A 22849-nucleotide genomic window follows, 5' to 3' on the forward strand; every position below is an offset into this window, starting at 1 on the left:
GAGATAAACACAAAGTGTTACCAGAGTGTCAGAACTAAACACAAAGTGTAACCAGAGTGTCAGAACTAAACACAAAGTGTAACCAGAGTATCAGAGATAAACACAAAGTGTAACCAGAGTGTCAGAGATAAACACAAAGTGTAACCAGAGTATCAGAGATAAACACAAAGTGTAACCAGAGTATCAGAGCTAAACATATAATTGCCATGGTTAAGCCAATAATGATAGTTCTATAGGTTTGATGTAATGTACTGGTCTGTTGGGGCTTTTATTTTAGCAGAGAGCATGTGAGAGACAAGTCATAGACAGTTCACGAATGATCTTTTCTTGGAGACTTGCGTAAATGAGAAATACATCCTGTACATTTAGAACTAAGATAATATTGCAAAAAACTCTGGAATCTTTGGGAAAAGCCTACAGTTTTTGAAACTGAATAGATAGTGAGAAATATGGGTAATTTGACGCTGTAACAGAGGTAAGTGGTGTATCAGGAGAGTCGTAGTCCCCACATGTAGGTAAGAAAAAATAATATGGATCATTGTATTTAATATCAGCCTTAATCACTGAATCCGTTGTAGATATTGTACTTAATGATCCTGAGATATTCACTTGAGTATGTTATAAACGCTTTCTGGGGTGTTTAATGTTATCGAAAACAAACCAATAGACAAAAAACAGGTCTTTATAGTTGTAGTTCAGTGTTTAAACTGCATTGGGGATTTCAAATGGAAAAATCAGTGTTTAAACTTCATCCTCATTGTCTAACTTCCTGAAATAATCTTTCTGGCCATGTGTTTAGCAAGAGCCTTTATGTTGACAAACAAATTCCAGCTACATACATATACTAGTCTATTGCCCCTTTATTGGAGAATGTAGAATTAATATATTCTATGGTTCAGTCTTCAGTCTGCATTGTTGTTTACAGAATCATTGTTTCAGTATAAGGTCTCTCTTTAATACAACAACAAAAATGAAAAACATACAAAGTCATGTGGCACTGGCAATATCATCTGGTGAAAATAAAAAGCTTTCAGGATCAGATTGACGGCATTAATCATTGTTTAAATTACTTTATCCTAAAGTAAGAGGTTTGTTAACTTAATATACAAACAATGAAATTGGACTAGAAATTTGAAAATTATTTTACTAAAACATATTAGAAGAATAGGAAAGTCAACCATTTCAGCAGTTTTCAAGGAAAAAGATGTCCCCCAAAATGAATAAGATGTGAGTCCTGAATGTAATGTCCTCAAGATATATCTGATTAGACTGTATGGTAATGTAATTTATATAGGTGAAATTTTTTAAGTTGAATTTTTTTAACATGTTACCTGATGGAAAAAATTCCAAAGATAACATTTGAAGTTAATGGTGTAAGTCAGCTTTTACAAAACACTTGGCACAAAGCTTATAAGGTAAAAATGAATGTTGTTGTATTTGTAGGTGAAACGTAAGGGCAAGTCATCACCACTTCACACCACAGGGGATGAAGGTGGTGTTTATCCAGCAAGTGTCCAACACCATGTTCAGCTATTACAAGACCATGTGGAGCAAAACCAACACCACACACAAGTGGCACTGGCTCAGGTCCATCTTCTCAAGGACCAGCTGGCAGCGGAGACTGCTGCTAGGATTGAGTCTCAAGTATGCAACTATTTCAGTGAACGAAAACAGTGTTTTGGTTAACTATAGGGTGTCATAATTAACCATACAATGTCTCAGTAAATTATACAATGTCTCAGTAAACTATACAATGTCTCAGTAAACTATACAATGTCTCATTAAACCATACAATGTCTCAGTAAACCATACAATGTCTCAGTAAACCATACAATGTCTCAGTAAACCATACAATGTCTCATTAAACTATACAATGTCTCAGTAAACCATACAATGTCTCAGTAAACTATACAATGTCTCATTAAACCAAACAATGTCTCAGTAAACTATACAATGTCTCATTAAACCATACAATGTCTCAGTAAACTATACAATGTCTCAGTAAACTATACAATGTCTCATTAAACCATACAATGTCTCAGTAAACTATACAATGTCTCATTAAACCATACAATGTCTCAGTAAACTATACAATGTCTCATTAAACCAAACAATGTCTCAGTAAACCATACAATGTCTCAGTAAATTATACATTGTCTCTTTAAGCCATACAATGTCTTGGTAAGCCATACAATGTCTTGGTAAGCCATACAATGTCATTATTACTGTATAGTGGTTCTGTTGGTCATCAGGATGTGGTCATCTATTTTAAAGTCTTAATTGTTGTTTACAAACTTCTCTTTGTCTTTATCCAAACAGGCACGAGCTCACCAGTTGTTGGTCCACAATAGAGAAATCCTACAACACATGGCTGAACTGGTTAATAGGTTACATGAGCTGGAGATACAGGTCAAGGGGACATCTGCTTCCATGGAAACTCTTCTTCCACCACCATCACAGTTACCGGTAATGATGATCATTTTCTGTCTGTTTCTTTTACTCTTTATATGTCGAAAAAATATATAAAGAAATGATATTTGATTGTAGATTGAATAAATGGCACTTCATTAGTATTTTGTTTGATGCTTTTACATTTCTGTCAACCTGAATTTATAAGAACTTTACTTCTGAAAAATTTTCAATGATAAACAAAAAGAATGAAATGGATATTTACAGCACTTTTCATCCTTTTTAAGGTATACCCAAATTGTAGATCAAGTTTATTTTGTCAAAACGCATTGATAAAAAGGTACGTTGACCAGATTTAGCAACCAAGTGTTAATGCTGTCTCGCATGACAAGTCCCATGAAATATTAGGTATAAAAGGTCAGAATTACATACAAACTGACCATGTAGGTAGTAGGTGTGAATATCATATATAGTGATAAAGTTAGGGAAGATGCCAGACTATAAAGAAAAATTATTGTAATGGAAGTCATTTCCAAAATAAAAGAACAACATTGCCAACATGTGAATGTGGTACAAGGGAGGTAAATCTTATAGATGTTTTGAAAGTCTGTTGCTTTGTGTTGAGTTGCTTCAAACTGAATATTTAGCGAGGAAAATAAAAACAATTACAAAGACAATAGATACAAGAAAAATTATATATTTGATTTAATAGTAAATTGATCAGCTGCTGTTTTCTTAAGTTCTATGCATGTCCATGTATCTTATAAATGTTTTTTTAAAATCTTTTTTACCAGTTTGCTATGTTACCTGACCCAACCACTCCCCAGGTGGGGCCGTTGTACACACCTGACCAACAGGATTTAGACAGTTCTTATATGGGTTCAATGACAGACTCCTCATCTTTTATACGGAACAATAAGTCTGACTTTGATACAGACTCTCCGGATAGTGGACATAAAGAAATGTCAACAGAAAATTTGTCCAAACCAGACAGTGCGTATTGGCAACACATCATGCATGGACAGCCTGTTTCTTTTAGTTCGCCGGATGGATTTTACGGGGAACCTGTTGGGCAGTTTGGTGATCTATCCTCTGTGACAGGCAATCCATTTGCCAATGGCTTTAATGATAATGTGGAGAGTTATTATCCCCAGAACTCAAATGAGGAGCATCTTAAAATCATTACACCCTTGCCACATCAAGATGCTAGTGGGAACAAACTTGAACTCAAACTGACCAAGACCCCTAAGATTGCACCACCACCTGAATTCCGAAACTCAAAATCATATAGGGATTCAACAATTTCGCAAGTAAGCATGGATAGCATTACTTCACAAGAACTAAGCCTGTTAATGAAAGGAGACAGTGATTATTTCTCCACAGTTACCAGTTCGTCAAGCTCTCACCTGAATGAGAATAGTTTAAACAACAATAACAAAAGTTTGGCAGGTCGCAATGGGAGTTCAGATTTAGACAATGTTAACTCACAAAACAATAATTCAGAATCTGCTTTCAAAGGTAACGACTTGTCAGCAGACTTTGTGACGACGTCTGACATTCAGTATATTGACAATCGGGAAGTGCGTGCCACAGCCACCACTAAACACAAAATATCACCGGAAATATGTGACATGGACCCACAAACTAATGTTTTGCCATCAACGGATGCCTCTCCTCAGAGCACCCTCAGCAAGGAGGCAGGACATGTGGAGGAGGCACAAATCAAAATCAAAGTTCCCCCTCCACCTCCACCTCCTCGTAAAATTGACTCTCTCACTTTCGAGGAGTTTGAAAATCTTGTATCCTGAATTTAACTTTTGACCTTTAACCTCTGTTTGCACATTTGCATTAGAGTTGAAAGTTGAAATAATAATAAAGTACTCCGGATTTGTTCCTGAAGGCTTGTGTTAAAGGGCACAATCATGTCAAAGATTTTCTGTAAGCTCTTCCTCTATTTTCACATTTACAAACCAGATATTTTCGTTAAAAAGAGCTTAACACAATTTCTTTGTTGTCAGTTTTGAAATGATTATAAGCTTTCATGCTCTGTAACATACTTAAAAGAACATATCATCAGAGATTGATGGTTTTCATGATAAAATGTACAGCATTTCAAACATGTTTTATAATGCTGTTTGATTATGAGAAGATAAAAACAAGGGAGGCATCTTTGTTTTTTGTGTAGTTTACTGAGATTCAGCTTCATAAATCCAAGATATTCTTTTAACAATTATGCTATTGCTTAAGAATAATTAATTATCAGTTTTGTCAGTTTTTCTATTTATCAGGCAAATACTTTGTATATATGTTAAGAGTAAGGACTCCCATCAGAGGACAATACAGGGCTACAGATTGCTTCCACTTACCTACATTGCTTTAGCACAAGAGAATATATTATATACTCAGATTTAGCATTTGTAATTAGTTTGCAAATAACTTAGATGTTATTGTATATAATTAATAACATTTGTTAGTTGATAGGTAGAAATCTACCTGTTAAATACAGGTCATCTGATTCCTCTGTTTAAATTATTTCAAAGTCTTAAATGATACATCTACATTTGTGTGTCTTTGTTATGTTCATTATACTGAATTACTTATTTATTTAAGAGTTGTCTCCCATTAATCAATGCTACAGGTTACAGAAGAGAAACAAAACTGTTTGAAAATTGAGGTGTTTTTGTCTCTAAGTTAGAAATTGTAGCCAAGCAAAAAAATGATGTTTATCATGAAGTAGATTTGGATTATGATGTAAACCTTGACAAAGGGTATCTTATGATGAAGCACTTTGGGTATACCATGGGAAGATACACATGGCTGACCTTGGACCTGAAAATTTTACTGTTAGATCTGAGGCTATCTAGACACCCTAATTCAGACATGTTACTTGTCAGTGGGAGAAGGAGAGTAAATTTAGTAAGGTTGTATATATATATATATATATGGTCATGAAGTGCCAAATATCAAATATTCAGCAATAGTCTTCAGTAGTAGTTAAACCTTTAAAGCCTACCCAGTAATCAAACAGCAAAATTATGTCTGCATGTTTCTGTAAGCAGCAGACATTTTAAAGTAACATTCTCACCTGATATATGTGTTTGTATTGGATGATTGCTATAAGCTTGATCGGACTGCCATTTGTTTAAAGTAATTTGAAATCAAATTATTCTTTTTCATCAGCAGACAGGATATCACTGGCAGTTATTTATTAATTTGTATGGTTATAAACTATGTGTACCTGTATTATATGGTTAATTTCGTCACAATTATATAGCAGGTAAGGGGATATAGCATTAAATATCCCAATAGAGGCGGATTTACTTAAATATCTTGTGAAATATCAAATATAATACTGATGGCTAAAAAGGTCATGGATCTTTGATACGTTTACTTTTTTATTTAAATGTTGTCATATTATGGATTTATGAACTTTTGTTCTATTTTTATCATTGATTCTAGTGAGAAATCCTCAGTATTTATTTATGTGATGATGTATGGTTCTGTCTCACGGAGTCCCTTTACATACGGCAGCATGGTGTCCTATTTATAAGCCTGTAGTAACCACACCCTCAGGCCTTACCTCAGGCCACAGTCCCTACTGCTTTTAGTCCCTTATATACCAATGCCACAATTAGCTAGGATTTAAGTCCATCAAACTTCAACATTATTAAGTATGTTATATTATAATGTATTTTGACTTTATTTACATGTGGTTGTCATATTTCCTACTAGAGTTTAATAAACATGAAAAATTTAGGATGAAAAATAGCAAATTAATTCATTTTTTAGTTTATATTATTTCAAAATCTAGTCAGATTGTGTTGAAATTTGTTTCGACATTTGCCCTGTCATTCTGTCTGTAGATATACTGAAGTTTAAGGAAATTTGTGGTACTGTTTGTACATATAGTTTAGTTCTACACTGTTAAATTATTAAATTTTTAAAGTACACATTTGCTCAGTATTTTGAATTGCTGTTGATGTTTTTCTGTTTTCCTTCCATTGTATGCAATATTATCAAAATTAGAAATGATTGCCCCACTGAAGCATGCTATATTATTCCATCACTTTAGACAATCCCACTGTATTCTTAATTCTAAAAAAATTATCCATCACTCTTTAAATCTGCTGTTATTATGTATACAAAAATTTGTCTCCCACCTCTATAGATAGAAAAGATTAACACAATCTTTCATTCCCTACCTATAAGGGCCATGTTTTAAAAAAAAAGGAGTCCTGCCTAGTTACAAGCAAATCTGACTGCGTAAGAGCATGGATGCACCTGTTTAATCATTAATACCAAATGTTTTAAGAGTTAGCAATAAGTATGTTAAAATTGACTTGAAATGAGCACATGTCTTAAGTAAATGATGTACTAAGGTTTTGGTCTCTTTTGATTAATTTTAAATAAATGATATGCTAGGTGTTTGGTCTGGTTTGATTATTTTTTTTCTATTTTGACATGTTTAAGAAATTGGTTATATGTGGGAATTCCTCCTACGCCCCATCCATAACCATGCCCCACCCATAACCCCACCCTCCCCACCACCCCATCCCCTAGTTATATCCAAGCATCCCTAGTCTGGTGGATGAAAAGGATTATCTATGATGAAGCTTAAAGATTTTAGGATATGTACTTGTCAACCTACAAGGAGCATGACCCATCTTTCCTAAAAATGCCCAACCAATGCAGATGGTTGACCCTTTGTCTATAAAACAGCTGGCTGTAATATACATTTTTTTTAGTCAGGAGCATGATTGCATCAATATTTCTATGAGACATAAATTGTCATTGTATCATTTACACATAATTATTATAGAATGTGACGTAAAAGAAAATAAACATCGAAGTGAAATCTTGTTCTTTTGTCTACAGATTCATCCATGTTGTCAATCTGAGATTATATCATCTTGTATTCAGCACATTTTGACTTATGGTGACAACATTTAGGATATCAAATGGACCTGTATATTATATATAAGGATGGACTGCAATCAACATTTACATCAATATTCATTTCGCTGTGGCAGGAATGAATTTCACATTTTTATATATAGTTTGGATATTTTTGTTGTAATAAAGATGAACATATTTTTATTAGATATTAAAACTTCTAAGAAATATTTCAACATTGACATTGATGGCAAATATTGTGCTTACAATTGCTTAAGCTGCATAACTTGTTGGAAATTATTGATGTAACTAAACTGGTAACCTGCGATTTTATGTCAGTAGAGTACTTTACTGAAAATTTGTCATTTCTGGCTAAGAAGTACAGTTATTTTATCAGTCAAGGCATCCTTTTTCTTAAGACAAATCTTATAAATCTATACTCACCAGGGAACAACTCTTCAGACAAATTTTCAGTTTTTTATAAAGAATTTGTCAAACTGGACTATCCTAAACGTTATTCTTTCTCGTCATTGTTTTACTCTTTCTTGTTCACAATGTCATACAAAACACCAATTTTCATTCTTCTCATTTATGTAATTAATTAACATAGAGGTTTAGCCTTATTGAATAATCCATTTCTCACAAGACTGATTTCATATAGGAAGGTTTTCTTTCATTGTCTTAATTCTTAAGATGGATTTTCCAAACAAGTGTTTTTATGTTCTATTAAGTCACCGTCGAGTACATATTCGGAGGGGATATTTCAAGATGGCAGCATGCAAACAACCCAATTTGTTTCTATGCATTTATCTGGTGTTTACACACACACATCTACCATAGGGTTTGATTGACATCAGCACATAAGCATAGGTACATTGTAAGTGTTTAAACTGAAAGGTGAATTATTAATCTTTAGAAACTGTCCTCTCTCAAAAATCTGATAAAATGGTGACTTTCCCCAAAAATTCCACTGTGTGTATGTAGACTCTATGACGATATCTAATAAACTGAAGGTAGTTATCACTGACCTTGATGAGAGCTGTAGTGTTACTTTATGTCATCATTTATACAGTTATTTGTGCTACTAGGAACTTTTGTGTCAATGTAGAGAACATTTATAGCTAGTCAATGTTTCAAATACTTGTTGAAATGTCCCAATGTTCCAAGTTTTGAAACAATCTTCTTACTGTTCAAATCAGATGAAAGAAACATAATGAAATATCTGACATTGTTCAGGTACACCTGCCATATTGACTTATGTTATATATAGGATAAAAGGGCAAAGTAGCAAATGAAAATTCCTTGCATCCTAGATTTCCAATTCAAATACTCAGCCATAATCAACATTAACTTTGAATTAATATTTTATAAACGGCAAAGCTCCTTGTAATTTTCACATAGATGGTGATGACCAACATTTCTCACAAGGATTATAAGGACTTGGACCTACAGAATGTTGGTATTGTGTGTTTAATTACTGCCATCTTGATCTGTCCCTTTCATACCATGTACATTTCAGTGAGAATTGATGTGTAAAAGCAATTTTTTATCTTTTATTTACAATGTTTGACGCTCTCTCAAAACTCATGTGATTGCTATATGAGTGGAAATGCTGAGGAAGGTAAAATTTGAATTGTGTTGTATGCTTTCAAGATATTTCATAAAATTTGAACAGCACTATAACTAAACACTGTATGTGTAGTATGAACACTTGATCACCGTCATAACAATGCCATTATGATGTAACACACTTGTAATATCATATAGAATATATTAAAGAGGATACCAAAATCATTTGTGTGGCTTTCTATATTGATCTATAATCTTAAGATATTAAGCAGATTTAAAACCTCAAGGATCGAATCATTTTGTTCTGACAGGATACATGTCTGATTTAGTTTTTTCTGTTCAATACACGACGACGATGGATACAATTTGTCCGTATTAGGAATGGTAAGGCTCCTGATTTACGTGGATATTCTGTTAATTTATTCCATTTAAAACTTGCTTTCTGGTAAAATATTGAAATTTGTTTGATTATGAACACCTTAAAAGAGTTCAGACAGACTATGTGTACTCCAGCAATGTTGTGGTACACTCAGTCTGTAGACTCCAATGAACTGCTACACTTGGTCTGTAGACTCCAATGAACTGGTACACTCAGTCTGTAGATTCCAATGAACTGTTACACTCAGTCTGTAGATTCCAATGAACTGGTACACTCAGTCTGCAGATTCCAATGAACTGGTACACTTGGTCTGTAGACTCCAATGAACTGGTACACTCAGTCTGTAGACTCCAATGAACTGGTACACTTGGTCTGTAGACTCCAATGAACTGGTACACTTGGTCTGTAGATTCCAATGAACTGGTACACTTGGTCTGTAGACTCCAATGAACTGGTACACTTGTTCTGTAGATTCCAATAAACTGGTACACTCAGTCTGTAGACTCCAATGAACTGGTACACTTGTTCTGTAGATTCCAATGAACTGGTACACTCAGTCTGTAGACTCCAATGAACTGGTACACTTGTTCTGTAGATTCCAATGAACTGGTACACTCAGTCTGTAGACTCCAATGAACTGGTACACTTGGTCTGTAGACTCCAATGAACTGGTACACTTGGTCTGTAGATTCCAATGAACTGGTACACTCAGTCTGTAGACTCCAATGAACTGGTACACTTGTTCTGTAGATTCCAATGAACTGGTACACTTGTTCTGTAGACTCCAATGAACTGGTACACTAGGTCTGTAGACTCCAATGAACTGGTACACTTGTTCTGTAGACTCCAATGAACTAGTACACTTGGTCTGTAGACTCCAATGAACTGGTACACTTGGTCTGTAGATTCCAGTGAACTGGTACACTCAGTCTGTAGACTCCAATGAACTGGTACACTCGGTCTGTAGACTCCAATGAACTGGTACACTCAGTCTGTAGACTCCAATGAACTGGTACACTAGGTCTGTAAACTCCAAAATCATAAAAATCATAATTTATCATGAAGATTTCAACAAATTCAAGTTTTGGAAAATTGTATGACAAATTTACAGTTGCTGTTCACCTAAAATATTTACACATTTTTTGGCCACATATATGTACTTGAAACATTGAAAATTTCATCGAATTCCGGGACTGGTAAAATTGTTCCTGGGACAGATTTTCTTGTGATGGCAGAATCATGAAAATATTTCATTTTTTATCAGCATGTTCTTCTTTTCATAATGGAACTGAAAAAAAGGGTGTTGCTATTACATACATGTGTTGAGGCACTGACAAAGTTTTTTTTATGTAAATTAAGAATCCAAAATAATTTCTGATAACGATTATTGCCATACTTCAGGCATACAATGATAATAATTCACAATTTTTTTTAATTACTTTTGTCAATTTAGATTTCTGGTCCTTATTTTCTGTTTTTTTTTCATTGAGACATTGGCAAGTGAGTTCATAATATATAGATAGAATCTTAAAGTTTGTTACTGTGTGGTTGCATTGACTTCGGAGGTTTCAAATGTATAACATACCCCAAGTAACAATGTGTTTACGAGAGATACTACCACCTCATTGATTCATGTATGATGCACAGAATGCCGCTTTGATATTCATTTCATATTTTTAAAAAATATAAGAAACAAAAACTAGGTCGACAGATGTGATGATATTAAAGCACCAATCATATCTTTCCGGAAAAGTATTTGCAATACTTGAGAAATGAGAACAATACGCGGGGTCGTAGGTAAGTAGTTTACTTGTTTAAAACTGATATCACAAGTGCAATCTATAAATACACCAACGGGGTTTCCTTTAATTTTAGCGGAATATTTATGAAGTTTCCACGAATGTTCTACGTGAGCAAACACTTAAAATAACAGTGACATACGCAGCACATACAGATAACCTATATACCTCCGGAAGCAACTGGCAGGTTGTCCAAAAGCTGGCTATAGAGCTCTGATAAAATGTTGTGTATGCGCACTTGGATATCACACATTGCGATATTTCAATAGATGTTTTAGGTTTGGGAGGAGGTCACTAGATGTACATGCGATAATAAATTGCTCGCTACACTGAGAACAGACTGCTAGCTACACTGAGGAACTGACCAGGTGAGCTGTCCATATTGTCTACATTATACATTTAAATGCACATTACGAACGTTTATTTATCTTGTGACTAAGTCGACAGGTTTTAGAAAACATCGATCGCATATCCTCCCAGGTATAATTGTACAGTAAGGCTTTATCACAATTGCAGGTTGGACGAAATACTCCGACACCGTACGTTATATAGATCCTATTACACGTGCACGTTGTTATTACAGGTGTAATGTTTAAAATAGATCAATACAAATGTTATGTTAGATATCCCAAAGCTAAGTTTAATGGCAGTTGTTGTCAATCATAGATTTATTACGTGTACATGTCTTATAACCTTTTCTCGGCAGCTATAATTGTTAAATACACGTCACACTCAAGTTGTTGTGATAACATTATTATTTCCTGCACATTAAATTATATATGGAAATAACCGACCTTATATAATAACTCTTTCATTTCTTTCTTTCCAAAATTTGATGGCTAAAAAAATTTATGTGGATTTTTTTTTTTTTTTTTAATGGAGCTTTAAAATATTCCCATGTGCACGTATTTAACCTTTTCACTTATGAATTTAACTGTTACGTGAAAGCAGCTGTGTAAATATAGTAACTTATTGCTACATAATTTCAACTGTTAAGAACTTTTCAGTTGTTGTCTCCACATCAATCCTGGCTTCTCTTGTAATACGGCTACATTAATCATATATGCACTGCTTCACTTTTCTAACCCATGGTTGTGTGCCTGTTTTGTTAATTAAAGGTACACTTAGCTTATTTCACCACACAAATTACATGTATAATCATTTTTTAGACCTCTAACAATTTATAGTAGACACAATAATTTCATTTACATCCTTTTTGTAGGCAGATGTAGGGTATTTCTATGTCAGGTTTTAGCATTTTTTCCTTGTTAGGTTTTGTCTCTTTTTTTTCTTGATAAGGTTGTCACTTATTTCTTTTTTGTTCCTAGATTATGTCACTAATTTCTTTATAATGTTTTGTCACTAGGTCCTGTCACTTATTTCTTCATAAGTTTTTGTCACTAATTTCTTTAAATAGTTTTGTCATTTATTTCTTGTTTTGTCACTCGGTTTTGTCACTTATTTCTTTACAAGGTTCTATCACTATTTTCCTGTTTTGTCACTCTGTTCTGTCACTAACTTCTTTATATGGTTTTGTCACTTATTTCTTTATAAGGTTTGGTTACTTATTCCTTTACAAGATTCTGTCACTATTTCCCTGTTTTATCACTCTCTTCTGTCACTAACTCCTTTATATGTTTTTTTTTCACTTATTCCTTTACAAGATTCTGTCACTATTTTCCTGTTTTGTCACTATGTTCTGTCACTTATTTCTTTACAAAGTGTTGTCACTAACTTCTTTACAAAGTGTTGTCACTTATTTCTTTACAAGGTATTGTCACTTATTTCCTTCCAAGATGTTGTCACTTATTTCTTTACAAGGTGTTGTCACCTATTTCATTACAAGGTGTTGTCACTGATTTCTTTACAAAGTGTTGTCACTAATTTCTTTACAAGGTGTTGTTACTTATTTCTTTACAAAGTGTTGTCACTAATTTCTTTACAAGGTGTTGTCACTTATTTCTTTACAAAGTGTTGTCACTAATTTCTTTACAAGGTGTTGTCACTTATTTCTTTACAAAGTGTTGTCACTAATTTCTTTACAAGGTGTTGTCACTTATTTCTTTACAAAGTGTTGTCACTCATTTCTTTACAAGGTATTGTCACTTATTTCTTTACAAGGTGTTGTCACTTATTTCCTTCCAAGATGTTGTCACTAATTTCTTTACAAGGTGTTGTCACCTATTTCATTACAAGGTGTTGTCACTTATTTCTTTACAAAGTGTTGTCACTAATTTCTTTACAAGGTGTTGTCACTTATTTCTTTACAAAGTGTTGTCACTAATTTCTTTACAAGGTGTTGTCACTTATTTCTTTACAAAGTGTTGTCACTAATTTCTTTACAAGGTGTTGTCACTAATTTCTTTACAAGGTGTTGTCACTTATTTCCTTACAAGATGTTGTCAGTTATTTCTTTAAAAGGTGTTGTCACTAATTTTTTTATTATGTTTTGTCACTAATTTCTTTACAAGGTGTTGTCACTTATTTCTTTACAAGGTGTTGTCACTAATTTCTTTACAAGGTGTTGTCACTTATTTCCTTACAAGATGTTGTCAGTTATTTCTTTAAAAGGTGTTGTCACTAATTTTTTTATTATGTTTTGTCACTAATTTCTTTACAAGGTGTTGTCACTTATTTCTTTACAAGGTATTGTCACTTATTTCTTTACAAGGTATTGTCACTTATTTCTTTATAAGGTGTTGTCACTTATTTATAAGGTCTTGTCACTTATTTCCTTTTAAGGTTTCATCACTAATTTACGAAGATTTAATGTTTTTACAATTCTTAAAGTTTATGTTTAACTGTTCTTTCAAGTAGCTTTCATCATACTGTAAATTAAGGAAACATCTGTCTTAATAGAGTTGTATAATAAATATAACAATAGAATGTTTCTGTGATATAAGGTTGTCTTTATATCTATATATTACTTGCATTTCTAATCCTTTCTAATGCTGTTTTATAACATAGATTTACAGCGTATATTTTCACATTAATTACATGTACATTGTACATTGATAATACTTTCTTTACGATTGTTTATATAAAGTAGCTAGCTTACTTAAACACATAATCCATGTGATAATACTGTAGGGGTTGTGCACCTCCTGATTTAGATCCTGATATTTCTGCCGATTAGTTTGGTCTTCCCTCATTTTCCTCATAGGTTTCACAATTTAGCCTTGCCTTTTTCATAACGGCAAGTCCTAGTAGGACAAAAAGCTACTGTATGATGCAGTTTCGTTCATTGTTTGGCTGTATAGTATTTAACTCTGTCTTTCGTACAATGCTTAATCGTGGTGGAATTAGACTGGCCATAAAATAAAAGTTAACCTTACTTTAACTATACATGTGCACTTCACCCATGCTTGTCACTTGTCACAGTCCACTTGATCCACTTGAAGGAGCAGATCAGTGTGGCGTGTATATTATAAAGGTTTCTGTCACTCAGTGATGGAGAACTAGATATATTTCTGTAGTTGATTTATCACCTCCACTCCTGAAGAAAAACACAAAATAAATATAAATGATGAAAACAGAAATACCTGTGATGTTTGAAATATTGTCAGTATTGAATATCTTTGTCTTCCAGGTTCATCACCATGTAAACAGCCAGGGTCATATTTGAACAATTGGAGTCACTTTGTATCAGGTACAATTTTATTAAGCTACTATATAATCCTAAGCAAAATGGGGGTAAATCCTAGTGTCTTATCCAACCACACAACTACATGTATGGCAGTATAGGATGGTGATGGTGATGGTCAAACACAACTATGACAGTACAGGATGATGATGGTCAGACACAACTATGACAGTACAGGATGATGTTGGTCAGACACATCTATGACAGTACAGGATGATGTTGGTCAGACACATCTATGACAGTACAGGATGATGATGGCCAGACACATCTATGACAGTACAGGATGATGATGGTCAGACACAACTATGACAGTACAGGATGATGATGGTCAGACACAACTATGACAGTACAGGATGATGATGGTCAGACTCAACTATAACAGTACAGGATGATGATGGCCAGACACATCTATGACAGTACAGGATGATGATGGTCAGACACAACTATGACAGTACAGGATGGTGATGGTCAGACACAACTATGACAGTACAGGATGACCAGACACAACTATGACAGTACAGGATGGTGATGGTCAGACACACCTATAACAGTACAGGATGATGATGGTCAGACACAACTATGACAGTACAGGATGATGATGGTCAGACACAACTATGACAGTACAGGATGACCAGACACAACTATGACAGTACAGGATGGTGATGGTCAGACACAACTATGACAGCACAGGATGATGATGGTCAGACACAACTATGACAGTACAGGATGATGATGGTCAGACACAACTATGACAGTACAGGATGACCAGACACAACTATGACAGTACAGGATGGTGATGGTCAGACACAACTATGACAGCACAGGATGATGATGGTCAGACACAACTATGACAGTACAGGATGGTGATGGTCAGACACAACTATAACAGTACAGGATGACCAGACACAACTATGACAGTACAGGATGGTGATGGTGATGGTCAAACACAACTATGACAGTACAGGATGATGATGGTCAGACACAACTATGACAGTACAGGATGGTCAGACACAACTATGACAGTACAGGATGATGATGGTCAGACACAACTATGACAGTACAGGACGATGATGACCAGACACAACTATGACAGTACAGGATGATAATGGTCAGACACAACTATAACAGTACAGGATGATGATGGTCAGACACAACTATGACAGTACAGGATGATGATGGTCAGACACAACTATGACAGTACAGGATGATGATGGTCAGACACAACTATGACAGTACAGGACGATGATGACCAGACACAACTATGACAGTACAGGATGATAATGGTCAGACACAACTATAACAGTACAGGATGATGATGGTCAGACACAACTATGACAGTACAGGATGATGATGGTCAGACACAACTATGACAGTACAGGATGATGATGGTCAGACACAACTATGACAGTACAGAATGATGATGACCAGACACAACTATGGAAGTACAGGATGGTCAGACACAACTATGACAGTACAGGATGATGATGGTCAGACACAACTATGACAGTACCGGATGATGATGTTCTGACACAACTATGACATTTCAAGGTGGTGAATGACGGAGATTTTGGTGTCCTATCACAAACCAAGAATAGGGATCATTGAACCACACTCTGTAGATCTTCACTTGAGACATGTACTGACTGTATGATGCTCTACCAACTGATCTGCCACAACCCACCATAAAAGTCAGAAGCATAACAGGGAGGGTATATGGCTTTGTTGGCATAGCAAGAAGTAAAGCATTGTATATATAGCTGGGAAGTGGGTTTTAGAAGGAGGGTGACATTGTATGAGAAGTAAGGAAGTTTACATTGTAAGTGGTAAAGTGGCTAGCTGTAAACAGGGCAGATTACAATTTAATCATAGCAGGGAAAGTGACATATAAAGTGTAGGAAGAATGGTGTAAGGAGGCATTGTTACAACAGCAGGAAGTTGGGGCCATCTTATATATAGTAGGAAGGGTGGCATGCATGAATTGAGTATAGCAGGGAGGGTGTTGTCCTTGCCAATAGTGGAGTGTTATTTCGTTAATGGGAATGTTGAATGACATATGACGTTTCTGATGAACATGTAAAGTCACTGAATATTTCTTTTGTAGGTTAAAATAGTAACAAGGAACTAAAGACGAAACAATGAGTGCTGAGGGAGAAAAATCTCCAGGCAGGGAAATGGAGCTCAATGTAAGACTTTGGCACATATGTGATCCTAGTTTCAGTAGATACCAACAAATATGATAGAATCATATCTAAAGCTCTTTCTTACTGACACCAAGTATTTACATTGATGGTGTGATATATATATACAGTTTTCATGAAATGGCTAATGTGGGATTCTTGTTTAATTGTGACCTCTGCTCGGCTGATACAGATTTTGAATGTACATGCCATCTGTTGTTCATCATTTGTGACTGAAACATATAAATTAGAGGTATTTTTATGGCAAGTTTCTGTGTTGTACATAGGCTAAGGCTTGAGGAATGGTTATTTTAATTTACCTGTATATCCAATCACAATAAATACAGTAAAAAAAGTGTTTCATCACTCTGTTGATGGTATATAAGTCAGATCATGAAACAAAATTTGCTTAATGTCATGATCGTTCTGGTGAAGGAAAGCTGAGAGATTTCAGACCATAAAGTTGCTTGGTTGATCTGATATACATCACATAGACTTTTACATTATAACTGAATTTTATCTTATGTGCTCCTTGATATTTTTGAAGATGCCAAGGACTCCGGTATATGACCAGTCTATATCACTGTGGGGACGTGTTAAAGTGTTACCTATACAGATTCAACGTCAGCTGCTGGACCAGTACCGTGAGCCATTCACTGTGGAGGTCCGAGACCAACTGGCGGATCTTATAGAACAACTCCCATGGTAGGTAACAGAAGACATGACAGTCTCCATGGTGATCACTGCTATCTGAAAACAAGGCCATGCATGGTGTTAAGTCTACCCATATGTACTGTATAATAGCAAACAAATACCATTATATAGTCCTTTGCTGCCCACAGCGTACAGTCTGCATGGTAGCCAAAGTACATACAATGGTTGTCACTGTGACCAAAGTACATATACCAGTTGTCATTGTGATGACAGTACATATACCAGTTGTCACTGTGAACAAAGTACATATGCCAGTTGTCACTGTGACCAAAGTATATATACACGTCACTGAGACCAAAGTACATATACCAGTTGTCACTGTGACAAAAGTACATATACCAGTTGTCACTGTGACCAAAGTACATATACCAGTTGTCACTGTGACAAAAGTACATATACCAGTTGTCACTGTGACAAAAGTACATATACACGTTGTCACTGTGACCAAAGTACATATACGAGTTGTCACTGTGACCAAAGTACATATACCAGTTGTCACTGTGACCAAAGTACATATACCAGTTGTCACTGTGACAAAAGTACATATACCAGTTGTCACTGTGACCAAAGTACATATACCAGTTGTCACTTTGACAAAAGTACATATACCAGTTGTCACTGTGACAAAAGTACATATACATGTTGTCACTGTGACCAAAGTACATATACCAGTTGTCACTGTGACCAAAGTACATATACCAGTTGTCACTGTGACCAAAGTACATATACCAGTTGTCACTGTGACCAAAGTACATATACCAGTTGTCACTGTGACCAAAGTACATATACGAGTTGTCACTGTGACCAAAGTACATATACCAGTTGTCACTGTGACCAAAGTACATATACCAGTTGTCACTGTGACCAAAGTACATATACCAGTTGTCACTGTGACAAAAGTACATATACCAGTTGTCACTGTGACAAAAGTACATATACATGTTGTCATTGTGACCAAAGTACATATACCAGTTGTCACTGTGACCAAAGTACATATACCAGTTGTCACTGTGACCAAAGTACATATACCAGTTGTCACTGTGACCAAAGTACATATACCATTTGTCATTGTGACCAAAGTACTTATACCGGTTGTCACTGTGACCAAAGTACATATACCAGTTGTCACTGTGACCAAAGTACATATACGAGTTGTCACTGTGACCAAAGTACATATACCAGTTGTCACTGTGACCAAAGTAAATATACCAGTTGTCACTGTGACAAAAGTACATATACCATTTGTCATTGTGACAAAAGTACTTATACCGGTTGTCACTGTGACCAAAGTACATATACCAGTTGTCACTGTGACCAAAGTACATATACCAGTTGTCACTGTGACCAAAGTACATATACCATAGTTGTCATTGTGACCAAAGTACTACATATACCAGTTGTCACTGTGACCAAAGTACATATACCAGTTGTCACTGTGACCAAAGTACATATACGAGTTGTCACTGTGACCAAAGTACATATACCAGTTGTCACTGTGACCAAAGTAAATATACCAGTTGTCACTGTGACAAAAGTACATATACCATTTGTCATTGTGACAAAAGTACTTATACCGGTTGTCACTGTGACCAAAGTACATATACCAGTTGTCACTGTGACCAAAGTACATATACGAGTTGTCACTGTGACCAAAGTACATATACTTGTTGTCATTGTGACCAAAGTACATATACCAGTTGTCACTGTGACCAAAGTACATATACCAGTTGTCACTGTGACCAAAGTACATATACCAGTTGTCACTGTGACCAAAGTACATATACCATTTGTCATTGTGACCAAAGTACTTATACCGGTTGTCACTGTGACCAAAGTACATATACCAGTTGTCACTGTGACAAAAGTACATATACCAGTTGTCACTGTGACCAAAGTACATATACCAGTTGTCACTGTGACTAATGTAAATATACCAGTTGTCACTGTGACCAAAGTAAATATACCAGTTGTCACTGTGACCAAAGTACATATACCAGTTGTCACTGTGACCAAAGTACATATACCAGTTGTTTTTGTGACCAAAGTACATATACCAGTTCACGGCTCTTGATCTGCCAGATTTGGGGCCGAATAATTCCCAATACAAAATAGTATCTTTTTTCCCCAATTCAGACCCCAAGTTTTCCCAATTCTAAGGAAAACGTCGCTATTTTTCCCAATTCCAAGGGCCCCAGGCCCCAGTCCCAAAATGGGATGTGAGAGCCCTGCAGTTTTCACTGTGATCAAAGTACATATACCCGTTGTCACTGACCAAAGTACATATACCAGTTGTCACTGTGACCAAAGTACATATACCAGTTGTCATTGTGACCAAAGTACATATACCAGTTGTCACTGTGACAATCCAGGGATCAACTTCAGTTATAATACCACATCTTAATCAAATCATGTTTCATGGTGTTTGTCTCCTGTATTTACTGGGTAATAACATGGAGAATAATACAAAAATCACAATCTCCATTGAAAGAAATACACTAACAACTTCAGATGAGTTTCCTGTTATGATGGCTCATCAATGCCTCTCCATGTCTGTTGTTTTATGAATCTACTTTAGTGAACAAATGCATGCCTTTATCATTCAGAGATAGACATGAAGAATCTTAGGATTGTACATCAGGAATCCATATTAACTTCAATTTAAACAGATCACCAACTGACAGAGAAACATTTTAAGCCTTTTCATTTGCCTTGACCTGACCTGAACCTATCAACAAATTGACTGGAAAGTTAAAAAGCAGAGCATTTACATTATCAATGGTTGAAAGGAGTGTTTTGATTGGCTAAAACAATGTGAGGGACTGTCTCAAACAAAATTGGTTTTTGTCGAATTTCATTGATATTGCAAAAATAACAACACTTTTAGACTCTAATAATTTTATAATGGGATAGTATGCTTGTTTTATACATACACCATGAGATTTCATCATCAATTTTGTTGTTTTAACACGAGACACACCAAAATTCATGATCTTATCCCCAGTATATGTATAAAATCAAACATTCTATCGCCTAATTATATAGGCACCCTGAATGCAGATTGTAGAATATGTATTGATTAATTTGCTGTTATCAATATTCTTGTTAAGTATCTATGTGAGTGATATAGGTCCTATGGGCCACTTGTTTTGATTATTCAAATCAACATCAAACTAAAATATCTATCATGACCAGATGAAAACTTGTACATGCAGTTCTTCAACATTCAGTCTTGTGTAATATATGTATCTCTCTGTTGTCTTCCTCAAACTTGTTTATTCAATATAAAGTCATTCTAAAAAACTGGCCACTTTACATTTTGATATTAGGAGTGAGGTGAACGAAGAAAACTCTGGTAATTTTGAAGATGAAGGATATGCTAATCAGATGTTGGACTCAGTGCTAAACAAACTTAGCAGCACCATTCATAGTACCACAGAATTTGTCCTCAAAACCAAGCTTCGTGACTCTGAACACAAACTCAGAGTAGGTAACTTCAGAATAATTCACTGATCAATGATGACAGAGAAAGCAGAAAGTATGACATTGAAGCCCACCCCCATTACTCACAATTGTTATCTAATCTTATCAACGTCATCTATAGATAGCCTCAATAGTCAGTGTGAGGTATAATAGCACTGGTTTCCTGTCTTGAGTCACTATTGTTCTGTCTCTTGCTCTGAATCAGGGGAGATAACTCAATTTTACATGTGACATGTTTCTAGAAGTTAAAAAATAAGTTTCCTCACAGTCATTGCAACATGAACTCCTCACTTGATTAATATTAATGTTTGATGGGATATAGTTTATAAATGTCAGTTTTTGACCATACTAATCTTTTTCAGAGAAATAATGTATGTAGTGGAATTGTTGATATTTTTATTCTTGTTTTAAGCAAAGATACATGGGAAATGCCTTGGAGTTTGTTAAGTTAGTGAAAAGCTACCTATCCCAGGAGGAACGTGCTGTGGCACAGGCAGAAAGTGTAAGTGTTGACTTTGTTAACAGTTTGTTAAGTTAGTGAAAAGCTACCTATCCCAGGAGGAACGTGCTGTGGCACAGGCAGAAAGTGTAAGTGTTGACTTTGTTAACAGTTTGTTAAGTTAGTGAAAAGCTACCTATCCCAGGAGGAACGTGCTGTGGCACCGGCAGAAAGTGTAAGTGTTGAATTCTAAATGTGACATTTCCAAAAAATGTTCTAGGTAAATCTATACAATATTAGAATTTTCGATTTGTTTTTTTTTTCTAAAGTATTTTAACTACTTCATGTAAGAAAGAACATTTTGTGCTGAATTTAAACTATGTAAGATTTTCAATACAACAACTAGAGCCAAACTTTGCTGCATACATTCATGTTATTATGTTGAAAGACAGAAATAACTTCTCTTCTGGTGTAAATCTTTTAAAATTACTTGGTCCATTCAAAGAATTTATGTGAAGTTAGAAAAATGGTCCCTAAGTTTAGAGGCTAAGAAAACCACTTTTGCTGAAATATTTGATTTGCTTAAGATTGATACAATTGAAATATAATGGATATGTTGATATGATTAGGCTACATCTGAGAATGGAGGTGACACGCAGTATCATCGTCAGCTGGATCTTATCCAGAGAATTGAAAGTTTACAGTGTAGGACCCAGGTATGTAAAACGTCCAGGGTAGTTACCCACAAAATAACAGATAATTACAAAAGGTTGAAATCAGGTAAATATTGTAAAAATATGCAGGCCAGTTTATATATCCACACAAACACTGTGACAATATGATCAATCATAAGATAGACTGCTGAAGAGGAGTTTAATGTAGGGGAGACTACTGTAGTGGAGGCTACTGTAAAGGAGACTACCTTAGGAGAGGCTACTGTAGTGGAGGCTACTGTAATGGAGACTACTGTAGTGGAGACTACTGTAGTGGAGACTACTGTAGGGGAGGCTACTGTATTGGAGACTACTGTAATGGAGACTACCTTAGGAGAGGCTACTGTAATGGAGACTACTGTAATGGAGACTACTGTAGTGGAGACTACTGTAGGGGAGGCTACTGTATTGGAGACTACTGTAATGGAGACTACCTTAGGAGAGGCTACTGTAATGGAGACTACTGTAGTGGAGACTACTGTAGGGGAGGCTACTGTATTGGAGACTACTGTAAAGGAGACTACCTTAGGAGAGGCTTCTGTAGGGGAGGCTACTGTAGGGGAGACTACTGTAGGGGAGGCTACTGTAGTGGAGGCTACTGTAATGGAAACTACTGTAGTGGAGGCTACTGTAA

General features: G+C 35.3%; 2 protein-coding genes across 2 annotated transcripts in view; both read left to right on the forward strand.

Moving 5' to 3' along the window:
- Nucleotides 1-4397, forward strand: part of LOC132556798 (carboxyl-terminal PDZ ligand of neuronal nitric oxide synthase protein-like) — an 84320-nt gene extending 79923 nt beyond the window's left edge. The window contains exons 8-10 of the mRNA XM_060221243.1: nt 1444-1644; nt 2320-2466; nt 3204-4397. Coding sequence (XP_060077226.1) covers nt 1444-1644; nt 2320-2466; nt 3204-4217 — 1362 coding nt within the window. The 3' untranslated portion in view covers nt 4218-4397. The remainder of the gene's footprint in view (nt 1-1443; nt 1645-2319; nt 2467-3203) is intronic.
- A 6927-nt stretch (nt 4398-11324) lies between these two features.
- LOC132556795 (signal transducer and activator of transcription 5A-like) overlaps nt 11325-22849 on the forward strand; it is a 54924-nt gene continuing 43399 nt past the window's right edge. The window contains exons 1-7 of the mRNA XM_060221241.1: nt 11325-11417; nt 14639-14698; nt 16794-16875; nt 17417-17574; nt 20910-21066; nt 21476-21565; nt 22132-22218. Of these exons, the coding sequence (XP_060077224.1) occupies nt 16828-16875; nt 17417-17574; nt 20910-21066; nt 21476-21565; nt 22132-22218 (540 nt within the window). The 5' untranslated portion in view covers nt 11325-11417; nt 14639-14698; nt 16794-16827. The remainder of the gene's footprint in view (nt 11418-14638; nt 14699-16793; nt 16876-17416; nt 17575-20909; nt 21067-21475; nt 21566-22131; nt 22219-22849) is intronic.

The sequence above is a fragment of the Ylistrum balloti genome, unplaced genomic scaffold (assembly GCF_031769215.1).
Source record: "Ylistrum balloti isolate Yb309-2 unplaced genomic scaffold, AGI_CSIRO_Ybal_v1 Utg370590, whole genome shotgun sequence".
Classification (NCBI taxonomy): Eukaryota; Metazoa; Mollusca; class Bivalvia; order Pectinida; family Pectinidae; genus Ylistrum; species Ylistrum balloti.